This window comes from Coloeus monedula (assembly GCF_965178545.1).
Source record: "Coloeus monedula genome assembly, chromosome: 14".
In the NCBI taxonomy this organism is placed as follows: domain Eukaryota; kingdom Metazoa; phylum Chordata; class Aves; order Passeriformes; family Corvidae; genus Coloeus; species Coloeus monedula.
In genome coordinates this window covers 3,540,512-3,567,969 of record NC_138794.1, presented here as the reverse complement: position 1 = coordinate 3,567,969, position 27,458 = coordinate 3,540,512, and the positions used below count along the sequence as shown (strand labels likewise).

Here is a 27,458-nt window from a genome sequence, read left to right as displayed (position 1 = left end):
TTTGCAGTAGATTCTCCTCAGATATGGAACCCCTGTATTTCTTGGGGGGGGGGGGAAATACAGAATTTTAATCTTGCTTGGCACTGAAGGGAGATCTTGATGTTATATGTGGAGGTGTGAGCATCTTATTTTTAGTATTCAATTACTTATTGTTTCATCCCTGGAAGAAGATCAGTGTAGCCAGAGCTGGGGAATATTCAAAGCTTTTCCTTTTGAAAGGTAGTACTTCAAGGTGCACGCTGTCTCCCTTCATGTTAATTGTGTTGCAATGGCTGAGTCAAGTTCTCTGTTGTTGGTGAGTTGCTCTGTAATCTGTAACAGCAACACTTCATTGTTGCCTTTGTTTCATTCCCTGGTTTTATCAGGCTTTTGTATTCCAGCTTCCCACTATGAATCTGTGGCACACATCTAAAATGTCTCTCTGCAGTTGTTTGTGGGAACATATGATGTGTTTTGTGGTACTGAAAATGTTCAATAAGAGCATTTGGAAGAGCATTGTCTGAGATGAGATGTGCAGAATGTCCCCAGCCAGCACTCAGGGCTGTGCTGGGGCACCGAGCTGCTTGGAGGATGCGTGGGAAATGCGGCGAGAGTCTGACACATTTTTATCATTTGTTTCAGAGATGGTGGTGTCTAAAGATGAGGCAGGAGCTCTGTTCTGGTGGGTAGTTCAGACACTGGTGCAGAGATGGCAACAGCATAGTTGTCCCTGTGTCCCCCAACCACCCCAAGTCCTACAAATCACATAGATAAATTTGTATGAATTACAGATTTAAAACTTGGTCCATGCCTCCAAGTGGCAGATCTGGCTTGTAGAGAGTTGATGACAATTGCCCATGGAGGATCCTACCTTTTGGGATAGAGCAGCTTGTGGCATGCAGGATGATGTGCTGCCAATCCTGAAGGTGACGTCGTCAGTCCGTATTAGCTTAACTTTTTCCCAGAGCTGTCAGTTTGGATTACTCTGGTGTCCCTCCATAAGCATGCTTCCACCATGTAGCATGTCCTGATGTGGAAGTGGGGTTTCACAGCTTAAAAGCCACAAGGTGCTCGGTTTAATCTCATTCCACCTTTATACAAAGGAGGAGGTTCACCCTCTCTCTTAAACCCTTGTATAGCATATATGCACTTCCCTTTTTTCACCTTTTTTTTTCTCTCTTAATATTGCTTGTGATGAGCCTGTGTCTTGTGTGGTCTGTACATAGGATGTACCTAAGCACTGCCCCTCCAGGTAAAGTCCCTGCTTCTTACACCCTCATGTGGTCCAAACCCCTGATAAAAAACCCTCAAAGCTGAAATACTCCTCCCTGACCTGCCAGGAGGTTTCTGCCTCCTGGTTTTCTTTCAGGACAGAAGGTGGGCAGTGCTCATGGGCACAACGTACAGCGAGGGCACAGCTGTCGCCCTTGGGTGTGCAAGGAGGAGATAAAGCAATCTTTGCACTCAGTTCATGTTCATGTTAAATTCAGTGATTGTCATAATAATCCCCTCTCCTCCAGCTGTGATAGAACAAATTTATTCTTTTATGAAATAATAAAAGAGATTCAGTTGCCTAAAACTTTACAGCGCACAGGTGAGTGAGAGCTCTCTTTTCATGATTATTTTGTGCTTGACAGCTGTTTGTCACTTACATAGTCCATTACAGGAGATAGCTAATTTTCTGTTGCCTGTTGTTTATAGAGTTGCTCCTCGTAAACTTGTATTTAAAGTGTCTTCTAAAAATGCTCATTCATAAAAAACACTCTAATTTGGTTTATGGTACTTTTCAAGAAGAACAGAAACTGGCTTGACTGAGAGCAGGGATCTCACTGTCACTTCACTACGCCCACCCAAATTCAAGGGAACGGAGTTAAAAGCTCGAGTCTGTAATCTCAGTTACAATGAAACACAATAGCTGTGAAGCAAGGACCAGATCCCACGCTCTGGTGAGGGAATTGTTGGTTTAGGAGTTATTTGGGGTAGATGGGGAGGCTGCTCATCTCCTCCCAGGCAGATCTAGAAGTGTGTATGTGCCCGTGCTTCCCTGGGGAACTTTTCTTACCCCTCTGTGCCTCTTTCACCTTCCTGTGTGCTTTGGAGCAGGGGAATGGGTATTTGTGCACAATGTGAAATTCCAGTTTGTCTTTTGAGAGTTCTGAAGGACAAATAATGTCTTTAAAGTTTGATGTGATCCTGCAAGACTTTCCCCAGACAGAAGGTTCTGAGCATGTCTTTTCTGAGACCTTCAAAATTGCATATAATGGGAGATGCATCAGCTTTCAAGGAGGTGGTTGTGTGCAGCCTGATGCTCCCAGCAATCTCTCTTGCCCTGCTTTGCCTCTCCAGACTTTTCTGCAAAGCCTGTGGTTTTGCAGAGGGCTGTAGGGACAATTTCCTTCATCAGCTGGACCTAAGCCTGGGGTAAACACATCTCCTGTGGTTGTGGTTACCTGCTTTTCCCTCTACAGGGAAGGTCTGTTCTGAATTTTTCAGCCACAGAGTAATAATCCTGCATACGTATTGTTCAGATCTTTGCAAGAACTTTTCTCCATTGAGTTAGAAATTAGCATTTCAAATTCTATGGGGGAGAAGTTGCCAAAGATTTTTTTATATTTTAAGCTTAGAATTTGGAATGGAATCAAAATATCTAATCCACTTTGCATTCCCTGCTTGGTCTTTCCTCCCTGCCTTACGAATTGGCATCCTTGTCCTTTGGAGGGAGAGCAATATTGTGCAACTCTGTACAGCTTCTCTTGTGAAATACCAAAGTAATATTGCAGTGATTTCCAACACCCTTCCCAATAACTGTTGAATTAGCACAAGTGACATGAGGTTGTGCTGGGAAGAGTTTATGCTCATCAGCTGCTTTACAGGATGACCTCTGAATTATTGGCCAGAAGACAAAATAGACACGCAGCAGCTGGGAATGATTTGGGGTGGTTCGGTGCCGTCTGTTATTCCATAAAAGAACAGGTGATTTCTCTGAGTTAAATAGGTGGACCAAACTTTGCACCTTAGAGCTAAGTTACTTTTCTCCTCCTTCTTTTCTTTTTCCATCTCCTTTCTGGCACTTTTCCTTCCCTGGTAGTGAGGTTGGAGCGGCTGCTGCTGCCTGGGGGGACAGCCTGGCTGGAGCCCAGGGTGGCAGCAGCTCCAGGCCTGGGTCAGCGTTGGCTGGGAGGCACATGGAAAAACACAGGGCTAGTCTGCGTTGTCTAGGGAGAAATGGGCAACTGAAATGCTTTTCTGCTGCCTTTCAGGGGTAGTAAAGCTTCCTAAATATCCCTGTATTTAGGGAGACCTGCAAAAGAGGCCTTACAAATCAAATAGATTTAATTCTTTGGGTGCGAAAGTGTCAATGTGTGAAAAGCATAGTAAGAATTTCTCACCAGTTGGCACCTTGTCCTCAGTGGCTGAGCAAGTACTTGATCCATTCTGCATACCAACACCAGGCATTAATTTTAGATCACCGGGACGATGAAGAGTGCAGTTTCCAGCTCTTGACTTGCTGTATTTTACTTATGGAAAATAGGGGAAACTGATACGTGAACTTTTATCTCCCCCAGCGAGGGAGGTGGCTGTTTCCACTAGCAAGGACTTTCCTATCATGAAAGTGCATGCAAAACAAAACAGAATGCAAAACATCATTTTCAATCCTATTTTAAAACAAATAATTGTTCAGAATTCTGTTCTAAAAGTGAAGCAAAAAATCATTTAATTTGTGTAATGTGGGTTTATTATTCTAGCATAACCATCTGTGGAGAATTTGAGCTGATTTTGCTCTCATTTGTTTGGTATAAATAAGCAGTAACTTAGAGCAGAAGAGGATCGGGTCTCCTGCATGTATTCTCCCATTGCTCTGAAGGGTGAATTCACTGCTGCATAAATCTCACAAAAGGTTCAAAGCCCCACAGCCAAAGTATGAGTAAAGGATGCAGCCACAGGCGTGTTGTGCCCTCTGGGATGTGTAGCAGCCCAGTGCAGTTCGTGGTTGTGGGCTTGGCAGTCAGCAGGGTGAGCCTCTGGTCGCTGTTCAGCTGGTTTCATTTGTTTCACAGGATTGCTGGGGCGTAGTTCTGTCCCCTCCCAGTTGGCTCCTCTTTTGGGGGTGGACATGCAGGTTGCAAAATGCATTTAGTGCATGTATAGTCATAGAATGGTTTGGGTTGGAAGGCGCTGTGGAGACCATCTGGCTGTAACCTCTCTGTCACGGACAGGGACACCTGACACCAGACAAGGTTGCTCAAAGCCTCGTCCAGCCTGGCCTTGAACACTTTCAGGGATAGGACATCCACAACCTCTCTGGGCAACCTGTGCCAGAGCCTCACCAGCCTCACAAGGAAGAATGTCTTCCTATTATCTAAACTTGCCCTTTCAGTTCAAAGCCATTCCCCCTTGTTCTTTCACTACATGTCCTTGTACAAAATCCTTCTTCAGCTTTCCTGTAGCCCCTTTAGGTACTGGGAGGCTGAAAACCCCAACTGTCCCAGCCTGTCTCCAGAGGAGAGGTGCTCCATCCCTCTAATCATCTGCGTGTCCTCCTCTGGACTCACTCAAACAGCTTCATGTCCTTCTTACGTTGGGGGACCCAGACCTGGATGCAGAATTCCAGGTGGGTTTCACAAGAGCAGGTTAGAGGGGGAGAATCACCTCCCTTGACCTGTTCTTGCGATGCAGCCCAGAGTATGATTGGCTTTTTGGGCTGCAGGTGCACATTGCTGACTCAGTCCTATTCCAGAGGTCCTGTGTTCAGGATTTGGGCAGTCCTCTGCTGGATTTGCGGGGGGCAGAGTTAGGTATGTGGCTGCCTTTAAAAGTAGGACAATAACTTCATCATCATTTCCACCAGAGAGAAGAGAAGCAACGAGAAATACCAGGAGAAGGAAGCGTATGTCTCAGTGCCACCAACTCCTCGGGCAGCTGGCAGAGAGTGGCACTAAACAGGGGCCGTGCAGAACAGCTGAAATGAGGCACAGTGTGCCCTGTGCTCACAAAGCCCTGAGCTCCAGCTGAGGGCCCAGCACGCAGCTGGGTCCATCGATAGCCGCGATAGCCGCGGGCCCTGGAGCCTGCACGGAACGGGGATCCTGGGAGAGAGCCCAGCCCCCGAGTGCCGGCCCAGCCAAGCCCATTGTTTTTATCTCCGTTCCTGGAAAAATCACTTTAGATCATCTCATCATTTTAAACATTTGGTAAGTGTTAATATACTTTCAGCTCAGTGGAAATAATCACCATATGGCTGTAAGATTTGCCATCTGTCCAGAGACGCTGCAATACAATTAGTCCATGTAGTCCATTTATCAATCTATAAGTGACAATATTCACAGTCCTGGCAACTTGGGCTGCTTACAGTATCAGCACTTGCATAGGCCTACCTGTCTGCCCTTATTACATCAATATATAAATGAGATGGAAAAAATCCCATCATTCAGCTGTGTCCTTCACCCTTGACAGAAAGGAAAGAAGTCTGTATTAGTCTAAATGAGACTGAGGAAATGGTATGCCTTCATTTTTGTAGCACTAATTGGATTTTTTAATGTCTAGTAGACCTTAATTTCGTAAGGCAAAGCCAGATTTATGTGCAGTCTTTCAATCAAGAAATACCAGCAGGACAGAGTATATCACAGACAAAAAAAAATATTATGTCCTCTCCTGTTGTATTAATTCCCAAGGCACAAAAAGCTAAATACTACAAACATGAGAAAAGTCATCATTAGCATCATACAGGTAAGAATTTATTTCCAAGGTTTCTTGTTTGACTTCAGAAAAGCAAGAAGAGAGTTTTTTCAGCAGAGTGAATATATTTTTTTTAAAAGGTCAAGGCCTTTTGGTTTTAAAGCTGTTAATGATCTGACATTATAAGGGTTCTGACTTTTGGCTGCTCCTGCCAGTCTCTCCCCTGGCCTGTGTCCTAGCATGACCCTTTGGGACTGTCACCTCCTTAAAACTGGGGTTAGATTTGGAATAGCTATTGCATATCCAGAAAATAATTTGAATGTTTTATTTGGTTTTGCATATTACCCAAACTCATCTTGCATAATAAGTTTATAAAAGGCATGTGTGCTGTTTTGTTTATTCTACAAATTTTCAGCCAGCCCACACTAATTTTTGAGACTCTGTTGACAGGGAAATGTAATTTTTTGGGCATATTTGCTTTATAGCTGTAGTTATGGAACCTGTATAGCTTGAAAAAATGGTGATACTTGAAATGAAATCCTTCCATACACCACACTTTGTATAACCTGTGTGTAACCTACAATGTTGGAGGCATGGACACGCAGAAATGAGAGGTGCCAATGGAACAGGTCTACAGGGATCAGAAACAGGTGGCTGTTGAGGTCCAGGAATTTCTGTGGTAAGTTTCTCCCAACATGACCTGCAAATGTGTGCACTTTGCAGTGTTAGCAGGTTGCAGGGGTTTTGTTTTGTGGGGTTTGTGGCAAGGGAAGTGGTGGTTTTTTTTGTTTCGTAGGTACCGTATTGCTCACAAATAACCTGTTGGTTAAGTTTTTCAGGTTAGTAGTTCTCTCTGAAACTCAGGACATTGCCAGAGGAGCCTCACTTTTGCGCTGGGACTGCTGACAGCTTTTTATACCAACAAATAATGTACATATCTGGGATCTGTACTGTAAATCTGACAGCTACAGATGGTGTTATATTTTTAAAGATCAAAGTGAATAATGTTGGCTTCTAAATGTTTGAAATTTCCTTTGTATTTTTAACTTGAAGCAGAAGAAATGTGTCATTCTGTTATCTTATTGGCTACCAGCAGCTCCACGGGTGCTAGGAGCTGTGTCCCCCAGTTCCTGAGAGAGCTGCTGCCTGCGTGCAAGCAGCAACCAAGGCATTCTGCCTGTTGATTCTATTAGCCTGTTAAAATCACCAGAAGATGGGAATCTGCTTCTTTTCAGATTGTCAAATATAGGCTGCATTGAGTGGGGGCTGAGGCTGGCTTTAGCCATGCCTCAATGTGCCCAGCTCCTTGCCCTTGCAGCTGTGGGGTCCCTGGCTGGGAGCACAGGGGCTGTGCTTGCACTGGAACCTCTCTTTCCTGTTTTTAATACACTGCCTTTGGTGCTCTTAACTACATTTGTTGCTTTTTGTCCTCTAGATGGTTTGCTCTGGAAGGAGGCTGGTAGGATCAAATGAATTTAAACATGGCAGTGCTGTTGCCAGCCTGGTGCTGCTCTCAGCACGGGCAGGTCAATACGTGTACTGAAAACCCAGTGTGGGCATTGCTTTGCATCTTTCTAATCTCTTCCAGAGCAAATTGCTCATCCTTTAATTAATTTTTACATCCTTAGATTTCATTACGGACACGGGGCCTTGTATTAAACCATCTGTTGGTACCCTTTTTCTTGCAGACCCGAGGGTGTTGTTATCCCAGGTGCTCTGGCAGCAGCCCGGGTGGCAGCGTGTCCCAGCACAGGGCACAGCCGTGTCCTGCCCCTGGTGGTGGCCAGCGAAGCCCTATCGTTTCCTTCTGACCTTACAGCTGGTAGAATTCCTTATTTGATCCTTGGGGCAGTAGATCAAAAAGAGTTATACAACTTGTTCTTTAAACTGAACTGATTGGCTTTTTTTTTTTTTCCCTCCCCCGGTGTAAGTGGAAGAAAAGCCTCAGGGGAGAGCATTTGAATAGGGCATGGGAAAGCATATCGATAATTACATGCATGGATTAGTGCACAAAAGTGCTCCTCTCCAAGGATCTGCTTAGTGCTGTGGCGTTTGAAATAATGGAGTGTTTAATCATATTATTTTGCAATAGTGAAGCTTTGATTACGCCACTGATTGAAATCAACTTTTCAGATTGCTTTGTGTGAAGGTATCCTCATCAACCATGCAAATTCCTATAGCATGGGAGGAGAAAAAGTCGTAAAGATGCTGCCCTGGTGGTGTCAGTGGGTTTTACATGCATACACATGGTCTTTCACTCCAGTCTTCTGTTTGTAGGTACCATGTGTTTTGGTCATATATCCTCTGACATTTAGTCTCTTCATTTTGTAAATAGACTCCAAATAGCCCATACAACCTCAAAGTACCCCCAGCCTTCTGCCAAGCAGAAGTACAAAGGATTTAAAGTAGTAACAAAGACTCCACTACTGCATTAAAGGAATTTTCTCCTTGTTTATAAATGCAAAATAAATTCCTTCCTAAGGCCAGCTGCATGGGGTAGACTTTGGTCCATGCAGGCATGTCCATGATCCAGAGCTGGGGGTCTGGGACATCCCCTTGTGCCCTTGCTCTGTGGCAGGATGGAGACTGCAGGAAAGGCACTGGGAGGGAAAGTGCTCCTGCTCCTGCAGACCTGCTCTCTCCATTCCAGGGTTTACACTTTAAATGTACAATGGCATCTCTCCCTGAAATATTACAATGCAAACATTGTGCCACAGAGGAGGCTGTGCTGAAAGCATTAACTCCACTGGAGCTGGGGTGAACGAAGAGGATGTGATTTTTTAACCAATCCAGAGCAATAGAATGACTTTGGGGGGCTGTTCATGTGCTGATCCAGCTTCGCTTGTCATGAGGGTAGGAGAGGTGCTGGGTGTAAACAGAGTACAAGTGTTTTTTCCAGTTTGTGGAGTTTGAATTCACCCCTTTGCAAATGGGAGGCTGTGGTAACATTACTGAGGTGCAGATTTATGGATCCCCTTTCAATGTGTTCTCAGAAAAAATCGCTGAAATGATCAGTTACACAACCAGTTTCATACACATGTGCCTCAACTTGTTTTTTCCTAGCAAGTAACCTTACCTATGGAGGATTAGTTCAGGGTCCTCTCAGCTCCTGTCACTTGTGTATGAGTGTTTATTCACAGTGTCTTGAAAGGTTAATAGACCTCTGGAGATGGCCCCAAAATAAAGTGTGAGCTTTCTCAGTGCCCAGGTTAAGCCTTTTAATTTGGATATTGGCTTCATAAAGGCTCAGTGGTGGTGTGAGACATCACAGATGTTAAAATGATTTTCATACTGAGAGCTTTCATCCTCAAGATTTATTCTTTTGGATTTACTCAGCTACAAATAAAAAATGAGTTTAATTGATGTCTGTGCTTTTAACAGACAATTCTTTAGCTAGCTAGTTTTATTCTAAATTTTTTTCTGTCTAAGTAACTGGAACTATTATGTTTCCTACGAATGCAAGAAGCACTTTTGCTAATTATATTCTGTTGAAATAATAATGCCTGTAAATGAAGGCTGCTAAAAAGATGGATTTTTTGCACGAATTTCATATATTTCTGCAGGTGAGTTGGTATCAAATCTAATATCAAGTGGGCACCAGAGAATCATGACTGGATATTTGAACGAGTTGCATGACCTTGCTCTTGATTAACACTGTTGCCAGATTCAGCACTTCAGCCTCATTGTGAGTAGATTGGTCTGCCTGTAAAACAGGAATTTCAAGACTGAAAAGAAGGACTTTGAGTAAATTTTGTTTTTAAAGTAGCTGTTTGTTTCTCATTCTCTCTCTTTTAGGGGCAAAGTAATTTTTGTCCTAGCAGCCTGGGTTTTCCAGCAGTCATTCCCTGTACCTTCCACCCTTTTGGAAAGGAGTGCTGCCTGGGAGCACAGGGCTTGACTTCTGAGTACCAACACTGGCACTTTCAGGGGTGCCTGCATGTTTTTTTTTGTTTTTTTTTTTTTTACAGAGAGAATAAAGAGCAGCAAAACCTGGGTGCAGTTGCCCCCTGCCTAGCCCAGCCCATCGCTCTGGGGCAGTTCTCCCATCCCTGTTCACAACTGGCAGTAAAGCCTCCCTCTCTCTCAGTCCTGTACTGCTCGGGGCTGTGTCTCCATCCTTACAAGTGATTTTTGCTGTGGAAAAACTGTGAGGAGGAGGGGCTGCTGGCACTGCAGGACCAATGGGAGCTGCAGGCGGGTGGTTTGCAGGCACCCCATCCCACCTTTCTCCACAGTGTGGAGGAGCAGCTGTCAAATGCACTGAGAGCCTCTCTGTGCTCTGTGCAGTCTATTCATTCTTACAATCGTCTGTTTTGTTGAGTGGTGAATATTCAGCTGTTGATTTAGCCTTTTGAATTCACGTAGTCAAAAACTTCCCTGGGTAGGTGTGGTATAAAACTGCCCTGCCACGATAGTGATAGCAAAGCTGCAGAGAGGAAATGAGGTGATTAATTTTGTTTCCAGGCTTGCTAGTGGCTCTGTTATCCTGGGATGCCATCTCACTCTCCTTGGCTGTTTCCTCAGGTGTAAAATGGAGCCATTACCCACCTGTTCTCCTCATGCTGAGTTTTGCACCCTTGCAAGTTGAAGCAGGCTCTCCTTTGTTCCTGCTGGTTGTGTAACACTGGGAGCCAGCACCAGAACCTGCCTGTGGCAGCTGCCGAGATCTGAGTGACCTGGATTAATTAGCATATGGCAGTTTGGGACGGGAATGAACTGCCTGCTCTCATAATGCCAGTTTGCTGCTACCACATCCAAAAAATGCACAGATTTAGTGTCTGCCTCTCCCTAGCTCTGCATATTGCCCGTGCTGAGTGGGCCCAGGCTGCTGTCCTGGTCCCTGACCCCAGCCATGAGCTGGGCAGTGATGGATGTTGAGGTGACAGCATCTCAGGCACTGGGCTGAGACAGCTGAATTTGCTGTGTTTGTGGAGCAGGAGATGCACTTGTTCTGACTGGAGTGTGTGCAGTGAGGTCAGAAGGAGTCCTCTGACTTCATCCTCAGTCAGCGCTAAGAAGCTAATTTGTGTGGTTCTCTTTTTTTTCTGAAAAGATTTGTTCCAAGATGGCACAAGTGTTGAATGCATAGAGGTAACAGGTTGGAGGGTAATGAACTCTTAGTTTTTGCTTGGAGCAAAGATTAATATTGTGTATAAACTGCAGCCGCTGTGCTCATTGCTGTGCATGGCACCATGAACTGCAGCTTCTCCCCACAGCAGTTTTGTCTTCCTCAAAGGCCTGCCTTTACTTCAATTTTGGCATTTTGGGGAGAGGGGTCGGTTGGTGGTTAAAGTTTGAGATGTGCACGTACACACAAATGAGTAGAGTTACAAGCGGATAAAACAATTTTCACAGGTAACTTTTAGGTGTCATAACTTGCCTGGACTTTCATCGAGATGAGCATTTCAAATAGGAGAAGAATCTCCATCCATGGGCTCAGGGGCCATCATGCAGCAGTAGAATCTGGAAAGACAGGTCAGCATCAGCCTGGCAGGGCAGCTGCACACCCCGAGGCCTGGGGACCCTGGTGCTGGCACCGCTGCAGCCAGAGGGGCACATGGGTGACTTCTGGCATCTTGGAGACTGACTGCAGAGCTTGCTGCTTTCGAGGGGGAGGGTGTAGGTATTTGGTGCTGTTTGGGACCAAAGGCAGGAGTTTGCCTCGCTAACGTGCTCACAGCCTTTGGAGCTGTGTGCACTTTTGAGGCAGCAGTAATGCTGGGTGGCTTTGGGAGCTGGTGTTGTCGCCATGCCCAGGCAGGGGTGGTGTGGGAACAGCACTCTTCTTTTTAGCAACATTGCTTGGTTTTGAATGGTCATAAATAAATGCAAATGGCACTCCAAACTACAGTATATGTACGTAGAGGATTAATTTGTTTGATTGCACTGTCAAGGCAGTAGTAGCAATGTTCAATCCAAACAGCTGTTGTCACCAATTTTATCATGTTGTGTTTAGCAAATACAGTTTTTTGTATTGTGACCAGTGATGGGGGATATGTCACAAAGTAGGGTTTTGCTTTGCATCTACTCTTCTTTCTTGAGATATCCTTATTATCTAGTACTTGTTACAGCACATCACTGCAGATCTGCTGTCAGGTAGTATAAACTCAGCGTGTGCACGATGCGGGTCTGTAGCAGGAGGCACCACGTGCCAAAATCTCTGCGCTGATGTCTGCAGGCATGTGCATCCTCCACCAAATGGCAGATACATGAGGACGTGTGCTTTTAAAAAATATTTTCATTTCAATTGATAAATTAGACAGTTAATGCAAAGTTGTCTACAGTTAGTGTGGGAAGAGCACAGATAATCCTGTGCTGTAAACTAGGAATCCTTATCCCAGAAATTTTAAGTGATCTGCTAGAGAGTTTTTAAAAATGTGTAATTAGTGGTTTTGCCTCTGGTGGAGTACTGGAGCTCTTGTCACAAACATACTTGATGTTCCAGATCCTACAAAAATTATTTTGTCCCAGTTGCTTCATGGTCAGTGCATCCACCTGATGTGCAGTGGGCACTTCGTGCCTTTAAACGCGTTTGGGTGCTGATCCAGCAGGTACCCACGTGAGGCACCGTGTTGTGTTTACTACCAAAAAGGATTGCTCCCAGTACAGAAGTGTTCACTCATCAGTGCCTTATCCAGAGCTGGAGCTGGCTCCACGTGGCCCTGCACACGGATCCACGGATGGATCTCCCAGATGCCGCCCAGCTGGAGCTCGCTGTGTCCCAGCTCTGTCGGCCACCAACATCCCACAGCCCGTAGGATGCTGGCTGCCAGTCAGCAAGGACTCTTTACAGCTGAAGTGATTTAAATCACTGGTTGTGCTCATGATTCAAGTGATAAACAAGGAAATTTGAATTAAATAATTTGAACTTTTCCTAAGTGAGAGCTCATTCCCGTTGATTAGGAAGAGTAATACAAACACATGGCTTGCAGCTAGTCACACACTTGTAAAATTTGGCATGGTTGTGTATTAACCAGAAAGTGATACTGTGTCTCACACAGCTGTGGAGCACTTAGTTAGATTCAGAATCTTGTGGTTTGCTTTTTAAATTCTTCAGAAAAGGTTAATTGCATTAAGGGAGAGTGGTTGTTTTTTTACTTGAGATTTGGCTCGTATGAAGCAAGGACAGAAATTAAAGGTCGACTAAAATGTGTAAAACCATGACTTGAAAATTGTAATTATATTTGTAAAACATGCTTCCCATATTTAATGAAAAAAAAAAGCAGTTTCTGTCTTAAATTATATTACTGAATCAAGAATTATTAGGTGTGATTTTCTACTTTTCATGTTCTACTTTTCAAGCAGCTTTACTCTGAGCCGTCAATGTTACTGTCAAATTGACTTTTAAACAGTTGGCGTTTTTTAAGAGTATTTAATCAATAATTAATGGATTTGTTTAAAATTCATGAGATTTTAAACATTCATAAATTCTCTTTGCCTTCATGTGCGGGTCCAGGCCCGGCTGGCAGTGCTGCTGCTCCTGCTTCCCCGGGCAAACCAGCAGCCTCACGGAAGGACCAGCTCACAGGGCTCAAACCATGCAGTGTGTGCTGCAGGAGTTTCAAGTTAGCATTGCTGTTGTTTTATCATAAAAGCTGATAAATCTCTGATAAAATGGAAAGGAACCCTGGGAAACGAAGTCATTCCTCTAGCAGTAAAGTGCTTTCTTGAACATCGGAAGTTACGAGTGAGTAAGACAGAATAATCGTTCTCAGTTGGGAGGAGCTCTGTAGGGCGGTGGTAAAGAGTTTTAAAAGTACCTAATTTCACTTGAAATTTGAGTGCCACGGTTTCATAGTTGCCTGTGTGTGCTTCAGTGGTCAGAGGAGTTTGGGATGCATGTTTCCCCCGTGTTAGAGCTGTGCTGCTGGAACTTGTCGGTGCTGTTGGCTTTGCCGTCCCGCTGTGGTGTGTGGGAAAGTGGTGGCACCAGCTCCCCGTGCTGAATTGTGGGCTCTGCCCCCTGCCTTTGGGCTCCTTGGGGCCAGAGCTGAGCACAGAACTGCAGCAGGGCAGACACAGCCACAGAAATGCATCTTCTTTTCTTAATTATTACACGGCAGCACTGGGAAATCCAGGCAGTTGTGTTCTGGGGACGCTTCGTCTTCTTCAAGGAGTCACAAATCAGTCCAGGGGCTTTTCCACCTATGGCAGAAAGGCCAGACCACGTGGAGCTTCCAACTGGCCCTTCCCAATCTGAGTCCCAGCTAAAGGTCAACAGATCAGCTACCTCAAATGACTTAAAATGTTTACGTTTACACGTTGCGTTTTCTTTATCAATGAGCATGCTGTCACTGTGAGACAGGAAGACAAATGCAGGTGGGCTTTTTTGTTGTTGATAATCATGGGATTAGAAAGAGAGGTTTTGCCTTCTTAATAAAAGAATGAATGGATAGATGGATATTTCCAGCTCTGAGCTTCACTATCCATTGATTTATCCTCTGGGATCTATGTATACAGCTCCTGTTTCAACAGTAGCAGCTTCAAGATTCCTGAACAAATAGAGACAGATAGTTGTGGGGTCTTTTCCTTCATTCTACTTTTATTATCTCCAGATTTACTTTATATACTTACTGCCCCTGCTGCAGAGTGCCTAGGCATGGTTTTAACAGTGTTTTAACCGTGTAGGTAAGATAATGTAACAGAGTTAAAGTTGTTGTGGAATAGGTTTGCATGGAGGAAACCTTCTAAAATTTAGACTGCAATATTTAGGTCATATTACCATATTTTTAGTAGAGTCAACTGAAAATATAGAACTATGTAAAAAACAAAATAAATTTCAAAATTATTTTTCACTCAGGGAATGTGCATTTCTTAAAAGAGTGAACATCTTGGGGGAGGCTTCCCCTCCCTGAATTTGTTATTGCAGACAAACTCCATGACCTTTGTAGGTGTTACACTGCTAATCCTGTGTAATGGATAATGGAAGTGTTTTAAAATGTTAAGGAAACCTGGCCCTTCTTTCCACCCAGCTGAGGATGGCATCGATATTGGCATGTGAAATGTGAGCTGGGTTCAGCAAGTTACTGATAAGAACTGAAGCAAATGCTACTCTTTGACAGCTGTAATATGACAGTTCCATTGTCATTTCAGTGTATTTTGGATAAGTATTTTATGTGGTTCAGCACAGCTGTCTGTCCAGAAACCTGCATGGCAGTCCCTGGGAAAATGCAGAACTCTGCATAAGTCTTGCAAGGAGAAAACCACTGTTTCATTTTCCCCCTCCTGAGGCCTTGCTGGGCTTTGCAAGTTCACTCCATCTCTTCTGAGCTCATTGTACTCTTAAATCACTTAATCTGTTTGATATTTGCAAATTTACTCCCCTCGATTTTAATTTAAATTTCTGGGTGGTAACTCTATTGTGCTACCATTGGTTTTGAATCCTGTCATAATTCTGTCAGTTACCTATTCATGATGTAATATTTTGTACAGGACAAGAATATACTGAGCAGTACACTAAATATAAAACATTATATGCTCTAGCTTTTCAGAACCAAAGCATAAAAATGCATATAAAAACTCAGCAGAGCTTGATTTGTAGTTTGCTTCTACTGCAAAACTTGGGTTAAAGGTATAGTTGGTGGTGAATTTAGTTTTATGGCATTTAAGGAAGCCTTAATTCTCGTCTTTAACCTAGATGACTTTGTATGCATCACATTTGGTTCTTTTGATCCTGCACTTCTCTGCTTTTCTGTGTCGTTTGCATGGTCACATGTTGAAGGTAAAACAAAACCCCTCCATTGTGTGCACAGTGTTCTTGAGCAGAAAAAGCATCCAAGGAGGGCTGGTGTTTAGGAACGGGATGTCAGGGGTGCTCCATCACCCACTGAGAGCCGAACAGAAAGGCAATATCTGTATCAACACTGGGGTTTGGTTGTGTTTCTTTTCCCCCTCACTTCCCAGGATGATTGACTGGTTTGCATCTAATGAAATTTTCATGCACATCCACAGAACAGTGGGATTCTGAGGAGAGAGATTAATATTTCAGTAATTATACCATGCCTGTATGTCAGCAGAGTCCTTGGTGCACCCACAGAGGAGCCCTGGCTGTAGGTAGCAGTTCACAGGAATGTCGGGAGGAGGAAATCCAGCTGGGGGGGGCTCGTTGCTTTTGGCAAAATACGTGGATGGGGAAAGAAAGAAAGAATGCATGTGAATGTCCTTTCCTGGAAGTAAGTATTTTGAGGAAAAGATGGGTATTGAGGTAGTACAACATGGGGAGAAAAAAGCCAATTGTTTTTTGGGCTATGGCGGTAACTTTAGGGTGCTGAATGTCACTTAGTGATGCCAAGGAAGGGTACTCAAGGCTGGAGCATGGCTCAGCAGTATCACTGCTCTGTCTTTTCATTTGGGGGATTGCCAGGTGCTCTCTGCCTTGTGCTTTCAACGTGCCTGGTCAAGGCTGGGCTGCCGGGACGTTTCACCTTCTGCAGACTCATGCATCCATTTCTCCTGTCCCTCCCTATTCCAGAGAACAGCCCATCTTCACCACCAGAGCCCATGTCTTCCAAATTGACCCCAGCACGAAGAAGAACTGGGTTCCTGCAAGCAAGCAGGCTGTAACTGTTTCCTACTTCTATGACAGCACGAGAAACAGCTATCGGATTATCAGTGTGGATGGAGCCAAGGTAGGAGGCTGCAGGTACCCGGCGTGTTTCTGTGCGGAGAGGTGCGGGACTGTCAGCCCTGGCTGAACACAGGGGGCTGCATTAAACAAGTTATAAATACTCCATTTTTTATGTAATACATTATGGAGACTTGTAGTGATAATTGGAAAAACAAAGGGCACCCTAAAAGTGATTTTTTGCCCAGCTTAGTTGATTTTCTCTCTGACGAATTCGACTTCATGATCAGTGAGTCAAGAACTTTAGAGTGTCCACATTGAGTCAGTAGCACAGTATCTGAAACAGCCACCTATATTAGGGTAGATAAGGCTGAGGCCTTTTTGGTGATAGAAATGTTCTTCCTAAAAGGAGGAAGCAGACAGATACATGCAGACTACAGCTTTTAATGTAAATGCCAGCTGCATATTCACTTTTGCCTGGCTGAACTATTTACAGTTTAGTACTTAATTTTCTTCAGCTTCCGCACTGGAGTTCATCAGCCTTAGGTGACAAGTTAAGCATGAAGGCTCTTCCCCCAACCTTTTTTCTTAATTTGTTTTGCATTACCAGAGAGTGTGCTGAGGTATTTGCTGTAAGAATCCAAATCAGTTGGACTGAATAGGTTGCTTAGACAACTGTTTTTATTACAAACTACATTTATCCCACTGATCACTCCCTCCAAAGTCGCTTGATGGGTGACCACTTTCCCCTAGCAGACCCCAGTCAGAGGTATAAACGAAAACATTTCGCTTGTGTACGAAAATCCTCGGTCATTTCTGTCAGAGCACAAGCCACAGGGTAACAAGATGAGTTTACAGCCTGTTTATCTGTGTTCCTGTTTGGATAAGGATGTTAAAATATCGCTGTTCTGGGAGATAGAGATCACAGAAATCATCCTTTAATAAACCTTTTCTATTTGTCACGCCTATTTCACCTACTTGTTTTTCCAAACATCTCCTGTGCTATATTTGGTTATATATTGGCTTATAAATCAGCCACACTGCCTGCTTTAATTGATGGTAATGTTTCATTGACACCAGTGCAGCATTCATATCTCCCCGTCACGATGCTGTTTGTGCTGGTGCCTCATTCCCAGGAATGCAGCAGTTTGCAGCTGGTACACACAGCCCCTGTGACCTGCTGGGGGAAGCTGAGCCCCCCAGATTTGCTCACACCCCATGGATGCTGCTGCTGGTGGGCTCTTGGCTTCACAAACACGGGCGAGTGCGACTTCCAAGCCAAAACTGCTGCGCTCACAGCAGCGGGCCGCTTGATGTGTGGGTGTGCATGCATGCATTAAGACCAATTAATGAAAACAAAGTAATTACTGGGAAGCTGCAGGGGCAGCGTATGGCCACAGCCAGAGGTCCTGCCCAGGACAAGCTGGGCACCCAAGCTTTGCTTTGTCACCTGCTCAAAAGACACTTGGAAGGAACATTCCCCCCCACCCCCCATTTTAACATGTCCCACAGGAAGGTGAGCTTGCCAGGATTAGAATTCTCCCCTGGGGCTTCCCAAGCACGAATCAATTGCTGGCCACATAAATTATTCCTCTTGTATTGAATCTTTGCTGATTAAGGAACAGGTCAAGAATAGATGCTACCTTCATGCTCACCTCTGGAGCGTCCTGTGACCCTGCCTGTCCATTTTAAGAGCACTAATTTGGAAAAAAACCCCTGTGTTTATGCCAGAATAAGTTAAAAGTTGAATTTTTCCCTTCAAACAAGTATTTTTTAGTGTTTTGACCTACTTTTCCGGGCAAAAATGAAACTGGGTAGAACTGGAGGGAAGAATACAGGCAGCTTCAGATGATGGTGTCCTGTTTTCTGTACATCTCATTAGAATAAAGTCTTCCGTGTGTTGGCAAATACCAGATGGATTAATGTGACAGCATCACTGTGGGCATAAGTTATGTCAGTTTTAAGGACAAAAAAGCTGAAGCTCAAGTAAATGAAGGGACTTGGCCCTAGAAGGAAGGCAGTGATGAAGGATGTGTGTCTCTTACAACTCTCCATCCTTGTCTGCTCTGCAAAGGGGGCTGTTCTAACAGTTTATTTTAGACAAATACATATGATTCACATTGGCTTGCAGAGAAATTTCAGTTAAGTCCAACTTGTATGCAGATGTTGGATTAATTTTGAGGGGTTTTTTACCTTATGTTGACGTTACATACTAACAATAAAAATATTTTGAAGTGATCACGAATACAGGGTGCTTCACTTATAAATTGCTCATCACCTGGTTGCATGAGCTTGGTTTTACTTGTAGCATTAACATGTCACCCTGGGCAGTGTTGAATTGCCAGTGTGTGGAGGAGCTGTGGCAGAGCACGGGGCAGGCTGGGCAGTGTCACCCTGAGGAGTCCTTTCCTCCTGATGCAGCACTGACCTGATGGGCTGTGATCCTCGCAGGAGTGGCCTCCTCAGGCAGCTGCTGCTGTCCTCAAAGGTCTGGACCCTCTGCAGTCCTGTCAGTCCTTCAGTCCCATCCTCTCTTCTCCCAGCAGGTGTAGCCTGTCCCCACACACCCAGAGTGCAGGGCAGAGGGGAGCAGCAGGATTTAGCAATGGGTTTAAGGTGAGGATTAAGGGAACTGCTGAGCTCATGTGTTTGAAGGTGTAAATATTGGTAACTCGTTTGTGAGCCTGGCTGGCAGGGGAGCTGCTTGGCTCAGTGCAACACTGCCTTTGCCTTACCCCTTGGGGAAGGGTAGGAGAGTCAGGATGCTACATATGGAGGTGGTGAGAAAAAGGGAATAGATAGAGAGCAGGGTAGAGATAGGAAGCAGGAGCTTAACTCTTCCCTTGCAGAGGGGTATGCAGGAATCTTATGCTGAAAACCCAGAGTCCAATGTGCAGGTCAGCCAGGAGAGAGCATACACCTGCAGGTGCCAGATTCCTTCCAAATCCTCCCATCCCAATGACAGATAAACCCATTAAAATGCCCGGCAAATGAAGCCCTGCAGAGAAGAGACCTTAGATTCAAACCAGCTTGTACCACTTTAATTCCTCGTGTTTGCAAAGCTGAAGACAACAGCTCTTTAAATTCCTGCGTCTTTCACAGAGAAACAGGTGCTGTGGACAGGAGCTTACAATTTATAGCAGAAGATTTCACAGATACCATATGAGAATGTGCTGGGTGATCCTAACCAAGATACCATGACCAAACAAGGGAATAGATCAGTATATCTTTTAATTACATTATAATTGACTTGTATGTTGTCAAGCAAGTAATTCCATCATGTTTTAAGAAGTTTCTAGCCAGAGGCTAACTGCAGCATAATGAATGCCAGAGGAAATGATACAGTAAAATGCAAGGGCACACACTGATTCAGAGTTAATGAGGCAGCCAAGAGACTTCACCGTGTGAGAGTGCCCAGTGTCGTGGACAGAAGTCAGCCCTGTTGAAAACAGACAAAACACGGTGATGATGCAGGGAGAACATGAATTTGTAAGTGTCCAGTTGGTGTGCGGTGTGTGGGGAAAACCACACACAGGGCTCCTCATGGAAAGTGACCTACATTGGCCTGCCTTTTGGAGGCAAGAAAAAGTTTGGCAGTGTGAAAATTATGCAGACCAGTAGCCTCTGTCATCCTCAGGAATAATGCATGGTAGTACCCTGGTTGGTGGGTCTGGTTTTTTTTTATGAACTGAAAATACGTGTTATCCAAACAGTACAGAGAAGAGGGAAAGGAATTGGGAATATAATCCCTCAGAGACAAGCCTCTGCCCTCTTTTCAGATGTTCATGTTGTATTTCTACAGAACTTATGATTGCAACATCATCAATTTTCTCTTTTCAAAAATGAGCTGTTAATAAGGAACATAAAGCTAGCTTAAAAATTAATAGCCAGCAATAAAGTGCATAGTGAGACATACTGAGTTGGCAGCAGCAAAGAAAAGTGACACAGCACGAGTCAGCACAGATGCCAGTCCCCAGTTGTCTCTGAGAGATGCTTAAACATGACTAGAAAAGAACTAAAATCAGGGTTTAAAAGATGACTACATTGCAAGAGTAATCGTGGTAAATGCATGATACAAAAATAAGAACTGTGCTTCTGAGGCTGACACTCGTTCCCAGTTAGTTACTAGTTCATTTAAGAGTTTATGACCTGATAATTACCTTGGATATTGGAGATCAGAAGCTAAGTCGGGTATAAGTGTGTGAAAGTATTGAAGAGAGAAACAGAAAAAATTGCTGTGCTGGGAAAGCAGAATCAGTGGGTCTGTTTCTGAAGTAAATTGCAATTAGTAAGAATAAGAATATGGGCCAAATTTTGCCAATCAGTATTCACAGAGTGCTCCCCAAAGTGAATACAGTACATTATATGGTGTGATGAAGCTGTTTGATCAAGTGGCATCTATGCAGGGGACGGTGTGATTTACAGAGGACAATGAAGCTGGCAGGGACACAGCCCCAGCAGCCTGTGGCAGCAGATATTTAGGGAGGTAAGAAGGGGTGATATGTAAATCTGCTGATACTTGATGTATTCCTGGCTCTCTCAGTTCCTGTACTAGTCCTAATTGCTACCTAATTTAATTTTGCTGCCCACCTCTTTATGACCAGGCTTCTCTTGTTGTCACGACTGGAGGCAGGTGTCCTCAGCACACAAAAGGAAATTGAGTTCTCCAGTGATGTGTTCAGAGGCTCAAAACAGATCTTTTTCTTTGCCCATGGAAAAGGAATTATTTTAAGGCATAGTTGTTAAAAATATCCTAGAGTATTTTGCCAAAAGGTGACTCTTAGATTGGAGAATCTTTTTTTTCAAAGGAAAACAATTGCAGGGTATGGTAGCACAGATGAAATTCCTTCATCTGGCTAGATATTTTCATTCTTTTTTTTTTCTTCCATTGACGTAAATTCAGCCATTAAACCAATAGCAACTCTTTCTCAGGAAAAAACCTACCGAGTAATTTATATATTACAAAATTTTTGGCACTGAATTATAAAAGGCTTCTGGCAGTGTGTACCTCCCCAGGGGTCTGCGTTGGTGTGGCAGCATTTAACTCTGCCTCTAGGACCTCATGGGTGTGATTTGTGATGATGTGTGGCAGCAACAATCAAAATATTGGCTTCTCACTTGGCATTCAGAGTGTCAGTGTGTGCTCACCGGACCCCGCACCCGATGAATTAGGTGCAGAGGTGTAGGGTGTTTGATTTTTTAAATGCCTGCCTTTTCATAAATACCTGAGTTTTTTAACTACCTAATTTTTCAGGTTTAATAGTTCTGTAGTGAAAGCACAGAGGATGTTTTACAGCCTTGGGTAGCCAAAGATAAAGGGATGTAAAAGTACACAAAAAGTGACCTTACAAAATGGTGCGTTGGCTTTTCTTTTAATGTGTATAGATAAATCCTGAATTAAGTGCTACAATTTTGAAAGGTGTGGGTGAGGGTATTTGTGTGTTTTGTCAAAGAGAGGGAGATTCTTTGAATTCTAGTTTTGCATGCCCTAGTTTTATTTCTGGCCCTTGCTTGTCAGGAGTGCTGGGCGCTGTATCCCAGAGGAGCGTGGTGCTGCTGGGGTCCCAGCCAGCTGCCCTTTGCCTGCCCAAATGCCAAGAGGCCCCACTCCTAACCCTGAAGATTATTTTGCTGACTGCAGCCCTGGCAGGACTATGTTTTCCAGAGAGTCCCTGCTAGTAAAAACATGATTAAATTAAAAGAAAATACTTCTTATTCCGTCTTCTCAAAGCTTTTTTTTTCACCAATGGGTAACTTGAGGCAGATATTCCTTTTATTTCTAAAACTTCTTCTGCCATGCTGTTTTTGCCCTCTGTGCAGTTTTCTTCCAGGCTGGGTGGGAAATCTTTTCAGGTGGTCCCAGAAAGTGTGGCAGCCATAAAAGGTGGATGGAGGGGGGGGAGTATGAGCTTAGTATTACTTAAATGTCTGACACTGAGAACCAACATGGAAAGGACCTTTCATCTACAGGCAGCATGTGATGCTCTGATGACCTTTCCTCAAAAGGCAGCCTGTCACACCGTGCCCAGAAGCCACATCCAGCTTAAAGGTGACACTGCATTAGGGCAAACCAGTGCAGAGGAGTCCAGGTTTTGACCTCTGAAGGTCTGATTTCACTGATCCAGTATTTGTGCCTTCTTGTCCGTACCTGTCCACGAAAGAAACCTTCATATGTTATAAAAGAAAACCTTCTTTTATAGAAGCTGGTCTGGCTGATCACTGTAGTACAGAAATTTAAGCATATTTGATGGCCTTCATCTCCTCTTTATCGTAGTGTGTTATTTAATGAACTATTGGGGCTAATTTCAACATGGCTGTTAGCACTGTAGATGATACCAGAGTCAACAAATGGAACTAATTAATGCCCCATATAAAAATTATACTGCATCTTTTGGGATACAAAATATGGTGTAAAATATAATTTTAATGCATAGTCCTGTCTTCCAGCGTGCATAGTTTGTGTGTGTGTTACAATAAACACCTCATTGCTTTTATGCCACTGAGATGGCTATGAAGTAAAAACATTAATTGTGGGTTTATGATTTCCTATATATGTTATGTAATCACAGAATCACAAAATACCCTGTGTTGGAAAGGACCCACAAGGCTCATCGATTTTAACTCTTGGCTCTGCACAGGACCATCCCAAATAGATAATGCAATATGTAAGAATAGAATAGATAAATACTTTACTGTTGAGACAGAACAACTACAATAGTATTAGTGTGTACAGACTGTTAATCCATACTAAAGCCTTTCAAATAATTTGGTGTCATTTTATCAGTCTCATCTTTTGCACTTGTCCTGGTTCAGATCTCCCAGCTGGAGAATGATGCTTGTCTGCTGGAGACATGTTCTAATACCAGTAGTACTAAACAAAAGACTTTGTAAAAGATGCTTGAAGAGCCTCAAGGCTGCTTTTTTGTGATGCCTTTTGGCCTTGTTGTAGCTGTAACTAATGAAACTGCATCGAGCTGCTCTCTGAGATGCAGCTGCTTCTTTTGTAGAGTTCTCCTTTGTTTTGTATGATGATCATCAGATTGAGAGCAGAACATCTGTCCTGGCCTGAATCAAAGCCCACCAGCCTAACCTAAGGTGGAACCTGTCTTTCACTCAGACAGTGAAACAACTTGCAGTAAATAATTAATATTTTTAATAGCTATTCCCTGATTTCATTTAAAGGTGTTAGAGTTGTGGTGATGCTACTTCCAGGTTTTTTAGTATCACTTAGAATGATTCAGAGAGAACTCTCAATTTAAGGAGAAATTGCCATCAGTGAGTGATGCTGGTGTCTCCTAGGCAGGGGTTGCTTCTCTGGGGCAGGCTGAGGGGCAGTGCTGGGGTGCAAGGCAGGAGGGTCTGCATGGGGTGCTGGGTCGGGCACCTCAAAGGTGTGAGGTGTGCCCCAGGTGTAATGCTCCAAAGGGGTCCTGTGCAGTATCAAAGAGAAATGTGAGTGTTGGGGTTAGGGGTAGTTGGAGCAGGACAGGCTCAAACAGGAAAGGAAATGGACATTTTACCCCAAGGATCAGTGTCTGGGGTGGGCACACTGAGGTGTGTGCTGGATCCTTCTCCACAGACCAGGACTTCATATTCCTCTCAAAGACGTCTTTGAATAAGAGTGAATGAAATTAAGGAATTTTAAGATCTGATGATCTTAAAATATTTGTGGTGTCTGTGCTAGGGGTGTACTTGGCTTGATTAAAGTTGCTTGAGTTTTGGTTTCTCTCTAAACATTCAGATAACTTGAGAACGTTTTCTTTGGAATTTGGTGAGGGAGAAATACAGCATAAAGGAGAAGCAGAGCTGTCAGCCAAGGATGAGACTATTCACTTGCATCATCCTTTATTTGCCTAAGATGATATTAGGTATTCAGAAATTCAGGCTGAGGGGAGGTGCAGGATTTAATAACTGGGAGGATGGTATATTGCCTGGAGTTGTGTCTGCAGGAGAATTGTCAACAGTTGCTAAAACAGGTTTAGAAAGGTAGAGCTGGTTATATTGGGTGCACTTGTGTGAACAGGTCTTTGAGTATTCAGAGGATGAGAGAAAAATGGTTAGGGCTTAACTGCAATAGGAATTTCAGAACTGCTAATACTGGTGGAGATGAGCCAAGAATAGAAGGAAAAGTTAAAAGTGTTTGCACAGAAAAAGACTTAGGTCTCCAGGTGAAAAAGAGAGCTTGTCAAAAGCTGAGAAAAGGAGCAAAGTAAATGCCTGGAAATTTGGTGGGTCACTTGATATTGAATCAACCAGAAATCATGATCATCTGCTGAGGTTGTGTTCTGGTGTAGAAAAAATTCAAAGTCTAGAGCTGTAGAACTCATATCACTTAAACATTTCTATATTAATCTCTTTCCAAGTTATTAACTTTGAAATGTGAAAAATCCTCTGTTCATTTCCTGGATTATTTCTGGAAGTAAATCCTTCAGAAGCTGGTTAGTAAGCTTAGGAGAAAACATACCAGAGCGCTGTCAACAGCTGTATCCTTGACAGAAGAGCAGAAACATATCTGCCACTGTTTGCTCCTATCTGGCTCATTTTTCTGCTTGTATGTGTGTTGTGTGTGTGTGTGTCACTGGCTCTGGAAAGACCACACACAGCTGAATCCAGGAGATTGCAAGAACCTTTCCAGAAATGAAATTTGTTACTCACTAAAAAAGAAAAGATAAAAATCCATGCTAAGGATTTCTTGCTGCACCACTTACCAGCAAGTAGGGAAACTTTGGTCTGGGTAGATTTTTCCTTTTTAAAACCCCTCTAAAATTACTCAGAAAAGCTCTGTCAAAACAAGTGTTTCAGTAACTCCCCACCCAGAATGGTTTCTGATCACCAGACTCAAGTGTGATGTGGGGGACCTGGACATGGCAGAGGGGTTGATGAAACCATGGGATGTCTCTGCAAAGAAACCTGGACATGCTGTTACCTCCTAAAAATAATGTACCTGTCCTTCATGGCCATTGCTCGTGCCGAGGGACAGTTTTTCCAGATTTTGGAGAGGAACTAAGCTATCCTGTTGCTGACCACTCCCAGGGTGTGTAGGCTGATAAAGAGTAGAGGAGTCTTCAGCGATGCTGCATGATTGTGCCATTCCTGCCTTTCAAGAGGGACCTTCAGCCTCCAGTGAGGCTGTTGTTGTAACCTTGAAGAACGCAGAAAATTAGCGGTGCTTCAATAATTAATTTAGGGATGTGGTTATGCTCTACATGAAGATGGTATGCTTTTAATAAATTTCCCAAAAAGTAAATACGATATGTCTATGGGAAGTTTTATAATTTTTTTTCTAATTGTTGTTAAAGCAGCCTTCTCCCTCAACCCAGTATTAGTCACTAGGAAAAAAACAGAGTCTCCACTGTATCCTTCTCCCTTTCTGTGATAAATTAGGAATCTTACTTCTCATATGAAAATAACACACAAGCATCTTGATTTATATATTTTGTAAATTGTTGCATGAAATTCCTGGGTAACAATTTGTTCCAGAGGGTTTGAAAACCCTTGCTGTAGATTTTCTTCATGAAACAGCTGCTGGTGCTTTGAATCGTGTGGGTGGGTGGATGTGTGTGCTGTGCCTAAAAGGAAAAAAAATTCTAGTCAGATGTCAAAGCAAAAATAGGAGATTTTAGAGATTTAGACTGGGTGGAGGAGGTGGGAAGCCAACTCTGCAGAGATGTTAATTACCTTGGGAAGAAAAAGAGAGCAATGGAGTAGGTGTAGCAGGAGATTTACTTAATAGAATTCACACAATCATGAACCCACTTTTGTTGCATTTAGACAGGTTCTTAGTGAGGGCTTTACAACAGAGGTATTTTTTCAGAGGAAAAACAGTTATTAGTCTTTTGGGGGGGGGGGGGCTATTTTTGCATCTCTTTTTATGAAGGACAAGAATCGTATGGGTTTTTTTTTTTTATTTGTTGGCTTCTGCTGTTAAAAATGAACCTCATCATTCATGGAATTATCCTGGGGATGCAAGACAATTTAAGAGAAAAAAAGCACTATGTGCATCTGTGGAAATGGCCCTTTTCCCCATAAAGCAAGCAGCAGCAGCACATCATGTGAGACTTCACCCATACAAGGAGAGTCTCCTCTGTGCAGAGGGAGCTCAGGTTGGGAGGTAAATGCCAAGGGTTGCAGCAAGTCCTGTGTGCCTTGCAGGGTATCCTGGCATCTCCCTCTTCGCAGGAACCGCTGCGGTTCCCCTTCCACTCCCGCCTCCTGCAGAAATACCTGGAAGCTTTTGGAGTCCAGTGATGGGTGAAATAGCTGCTGTCCTGGTTTAAGTGTGTAGAACAGAAATTCCTGAAAAGCAGCAGCAGCAGCAGCAGGCCAGGCTCACTGCACCGTAGGGATAAATGAAGGGTAACCAGAGCGAGAGCCTGGTAGTGGCTCCTGCCGGCTGTTGCCTGCCCTGTGCTCTGTTCCCCCATCCTGCACCAGTGGGGGAGTGCAGCAGGAGGAAGAGCAAGGTGGAGAAACCCCGTGCTTTTCTTAGTGTACACTTAGAGAGCTCCCAATCTAGTTGTTCCATACCCTCAGCCTGTCCCAGGGAAAGTGCCATGTGCGTGTCAGGTGCAGCAGGTGCAGCAAAGCTAGAACAAGCACCATTGCTATTTTGTGTGTCTTTGTGCTTCCCTAGCTTTACTCCGTTTGGTGGCCTCAGGAAAGGACACTCTTTTTTCCCTTTATTACCTCTGCCCTGATTAACAATGTGTGTGTGTGTGTGTGTGTGTGTGTGTGCTGTCCAGGACTGGAAATGAGATGAGCAGTTTATCACCAGTGACATACTGGTGAAAAGATGTTACATCCTGTCTAGAAGCAGAGGTAGGAAGGATGGTAGATAGTGCAAAGGGTAATACAGATCATGGAAATGTAGGTGAGCTGATTCCACAAAAGTGTTGCTGAACATTTGGGATTGTAGTGGTTTGGTTTGGACAGGGATAAAGGAAGAATTTCTCTGTAAATTCACCTCTGACTCCTCATCTTCACATCCTGTCTCACAAGCCCATTCTGATTCATGTCGACTTGATGAGCTGGAAGAACCTGCTGAGCCTGTGATAGCTATGGCCAGAGGATTAGCAGCTTCTTTCCTTCTGCAATTCTGTTTTTAGACTGGGATACATCTTTGCTGAAGATTAGCAGCCTGGTGGGTTGAGGAAATTAAATTTCACAAGGGCTGCAAACTGGAAGCTCATATTCAGAGGTGTGAAAATGAAATGGGGAGATTTTAATATAGTCTTAAGGA

The 27,458-nt window shown here is 43.8% G+C and overlaps 1 protein-coding gene across 3 annotated transcripts in view; it reads left to right on the top strand.

Annotated features, from left to right (window-relative positions):
• HOMER2 (homer scaffold protein 2) overlaps nt 1-27,458 on the top strand; it is a 60,620-nt gene that overhangs the window by 7,078 nt on the left and 26,084 nt on the right. For all 3 annotated transcript variants that reach the window (XM_082290777.1, XM_082290779.1, XM_082290778.1), the window contains exon 2: nt 16,127-16,283. In XM_082290777.1, coding sequence (XP_082146903.1) covers nt 16,127-16,283 — 157 coding nt within the window. The remainder of the gene's footprint in view (nt 1-16,126; nt 16,284-27,458) is intronic.